The 3,344-nt window shown below is 40.3% G+C and overlaps 1 protein-coding gene across 2 annotated transcripts in view; it reads left to right on the top strand.

Annotated features, from left to right (window-relative positions):
* The first annotated feature begins 251 nt into the window (after positions 1-251).
* LOC125861301 (DEAD-box ATP-dependent RNA helicase 46-like) overlaps positions 252-3,344 on the top strand; it is a 9,251-nt gene continuing 6,158 nt past the window's right edge. For both annotated transcript variants that reach the window (XM_049541231.1, XM_049541235.1), the window contains exons 1-3: positions 252-404; positions 1,155-2,365; positions 2,746-2,976. In XM_049541231.1, the coding sequence (XP_049397188.1) occupies positions 1,166-2,365; positions 2,746-2,976 (1,431 nt within the window). In that variant the 5' untranslated portion in view covers positions 252-404; positions 1,155-1,165. The remainder of the gene's footprint in view (positions 405-1,154; positions 2,366-2,745; positions 2,977-3,344) is intronic.

Below are 3,344 nucleotides of genomic sequence, written 5' to 3'. Positions count from 1 at the left end.
CATAAGAAAAACGACCAAACAAGTTCTTTGAATGACTATGCATTCAATTTATTTATTTTTCAATGTAAATTTCCTCTTTCATCACACAAAAGAATGGTAAAAGTGACTAGTTGAATTATGAAAGGAAAATGATTAGTAGTGTTTGATTTTTTATTTTATTTTTCTAGCAAAGATATTTTTAAGTGATTGTTTAGAAGAAGAAAATCAGCCCACCCAACCCAACCCAACAGGTCCATATTTAAAGAAAGAATATAGTCCAACAAGCAGGCAATTCTCTTCTCGAAAGACCTGAACCCTAAACTTCAAATTAAGCGTACAATCCTCTTCCGTCGGCCGTCGGCACTCGGCACTCGGCACTTGGAGCTCGCCGTACACAAAGCTTCCGTGCAGGTTACTCAATTGAGGTTTGATTTCCGTTCATCAATTTCGTTGTTGTCCTCAGCTACTATCTGCCTGTTTTTTTTTCGGTTGTGCGATGAAGTAAGATTCCTACATGCATGAACTAGTTTGAATTTCCTAGTTCTGATGGTCCACTAAAGTTTTTATTTTTTTTGGCTTGAAGTGGTGCGTTTTGGATATGTTTTTAGGTTTTGAGTATCTAAAAGCAGCAAATCTAGTTTATTTTGTTTCTCTCTCTTTCATGTTGTCCTTCCAATTCAAGTTTGCACGGTCTGATTAGCTTGAAACGGCTTATAATCTCAGAAATTCTTACAAAAAATTTATCTGTTTTTTTGTTTTGGTTTTGGTGTGTACGATGATGAGTTTGCACCGTTTGCTATTTTGTTTTTTGAGTTGTTTCAAACAAAACGAGGGGATTGTCTGTTAAGTTGATTGACCAATCGTTCAGTTTATCTACTCATGTTCACTATTCACAGCTGAAATGGGGCTCAGAATGCTAGTAATGTCTCCTTAAGCTAAGTTTGTACTTCAACTCAATAGGCATAAACTGTCATTTGGCCTTTTATGCTCGAGAACAGTAATCTGGTTAGGACTTTGGATTGTTTTCATAGGGAAATATCTGTTTAATTATTATCTGATTTACTTGATGATAGTATGCTTGTTAGCATATTCGCGTTTAGTATGTACTACAATACCCTTTGCTTGTCATTATATCTAGTCAATTCATATATGACCTTTTCCGTGGATTGCCTTAGGTAGCTCAAGTATGACAACTCCTGAGGCAGCTACGGCTTCCTTGGGACCTCGTTATGCACCCGATGATCCAAATTTACCCCAACCTTGGAAGGGCTTAGTTGATGGTAGTACTGGGTTATTGTACTTCTGGAATCCAGAAACTAATGTTACTCAGTACGAGAAGCCATCAGCTTTACCTCCTCCACTGCCGCCTGGTCCACCTCCGGAAGCTTCTGCACCTAAGTTGGCTCCTATACCAGGAGCTAGCACTGTGCAACAATATGATAGTCAAGGCCAACAGAACCAACAGGCGTTTGCTCAACAAGGCCAAATGACACACATGTCACAACATCCACAAGTAACACAACAGGTACCACATGGATCACAAGGTGTTTCAACAGGGCAGCAACAAGGATCACCAGCTGGTCCTGCCATCCAACAGGTATCCTTTATGCCACAACTTCGGTCTCAAATGATCCAGCAACCTGGTCATCAGATGCCATTGCAAATGGGACAAACTCCCAATCAGCCAGGGCCGCATGTTTCTCAACCAGCAGTACAACAAATAATGCCACAACAACTAGGCTCCCAAGCACAAGCATTCCCAAGTGTACAAATGGGACAACCACATGGTTATCAATTTTCTCATCAGCAGGCACAGCATGTTGCGTATCCACAAAATTTGCCTCCACAGGGACAGCAAATTCCACAGCAGCAAAATCAGCACGTTCCGCAGAATCAACAGTTTTCTCATCAACAAGAGCATAAAGTGGGATTTCAGCAAAGGGAAGAAGTTGATTTCCCCCAAGGTAAACAAGTTGGGTTTTCGCCACAACAAGTTCAGCAAACTGGTGCATCATCTGCTCAGAATCCGCAAGTGGGGACTGGTTCTGTTATCAGACCTCAGATGTCTGCTCAGCCTGCTCAAGCTTTGCAGTTTGGCGGTTCTTCTGTAAATGTCCAACAACCATCATCTTTGGGTCAATGGCAGCAAAATACAAATGATTCAGGTCAGAGGCCGCCTGGTCCACGCTTTCCCGGTCAGATGGGCTCAAGTATGTCACATGGTCATGAGCTGGATACACCCCCAGTTGGATCAAAGGGTTATGAGGAAAACGCAGTCGGAAGAGGAGGAAATGACTATTATTACAACAGTAACATGGATAGTCGAATTAGGCCTCCGCCTCAGCAACCCAAGCTTGCAGCTATACCTGTAGCAAGAAATCAGCATGTATGTTACTTCCATATCATTTGTTGCTGTTTCTATTAGATGCAACTTTCCAGGTCCATTTATATCATCACTTTCTACGCACAATACATTTTGTCTTTGTTAATAACTTTATATGACATGTTGCCAGAACCAGTCAACTCCATTGTGAAGCATATTTGCTTCATACTTATTTTGAAATAGGGAAGTTTTACTTCATACTTATTTTGAAATAGGGAAGTTTTGTGCTAAATATGATATATATTACTAGGCAGTTTTAAGATATTGTACAGTTAATATTTTTCCAATTGAGAATGTTTTGGGATGGCATTTGCATTGCTTGTAAAATTTCCTAACCACTGCGACGCTAAATATAGACATTTGTTGTTGCAATTGTTCATTAGGAAATGAGAATGGGTGATCCTCCGCTTCAAAATCCAGTACCAACTCTTCCTAGTGGGTTCAATAGCATGGGTGGTCCTCCGATGCAAAATATCTATGGTCAAGCAGCTGGTGGCCCTCCTTTTTCAAATCCTAACCTCATGCGGCCACCTGGAGCACTCACAGGACCTCCAGGATCCATTCATCCATCATCTGTTGAGGTTTACCTGCAGAAGCATGAAGTAACTGCAACAGTATGTATCCCATCATCATCATCTGTGCTTTGATCCAATTTTCCCTTCAACTAAAGGAATGGTACCTGTTCATGTTTATCAGTCAGTCTGGCTTGTTTTGAGCTCTTGCATATTTCATGTTCTCTCTGCAATGTTCTAAATTATTACCTTTGAGCAACATTATCATTTGAAATCCAATTACTTGTCTTATAGCTTTTTTGATCGATCAGTGGTTGCCATATAGTTATGGAGTAGAACTAGGATTATGTTAGGTAATGGTGTATTTAGAATATAATATAGGAATATGTGAACACTGCTGTTACTTACATTTAGACTGAAATTTAAGTAAATAAATCAACGAAGCATTATGTGTATCCCCCCCCCCCCCC

Source organism: Solanum stenotomum, chromosome 1 (genome assembly GCF_019186545.1).
Source record: "Solanum stenotomum isolate F172 chromosome 1, ASM1918654v1, whole genome shotgun sequence".
NCBI lineage: Eukaryota > Viridiplantae > Streptophyta > Magnoliopsida > Solanales > Solanaceae > Solanum > Solanum stenotomum.
The sequence above is the reverse complement of the archived record's forward strand: the minus strand, read 5'-3'. Positions and strand labels throughout refer to the sequence as shown.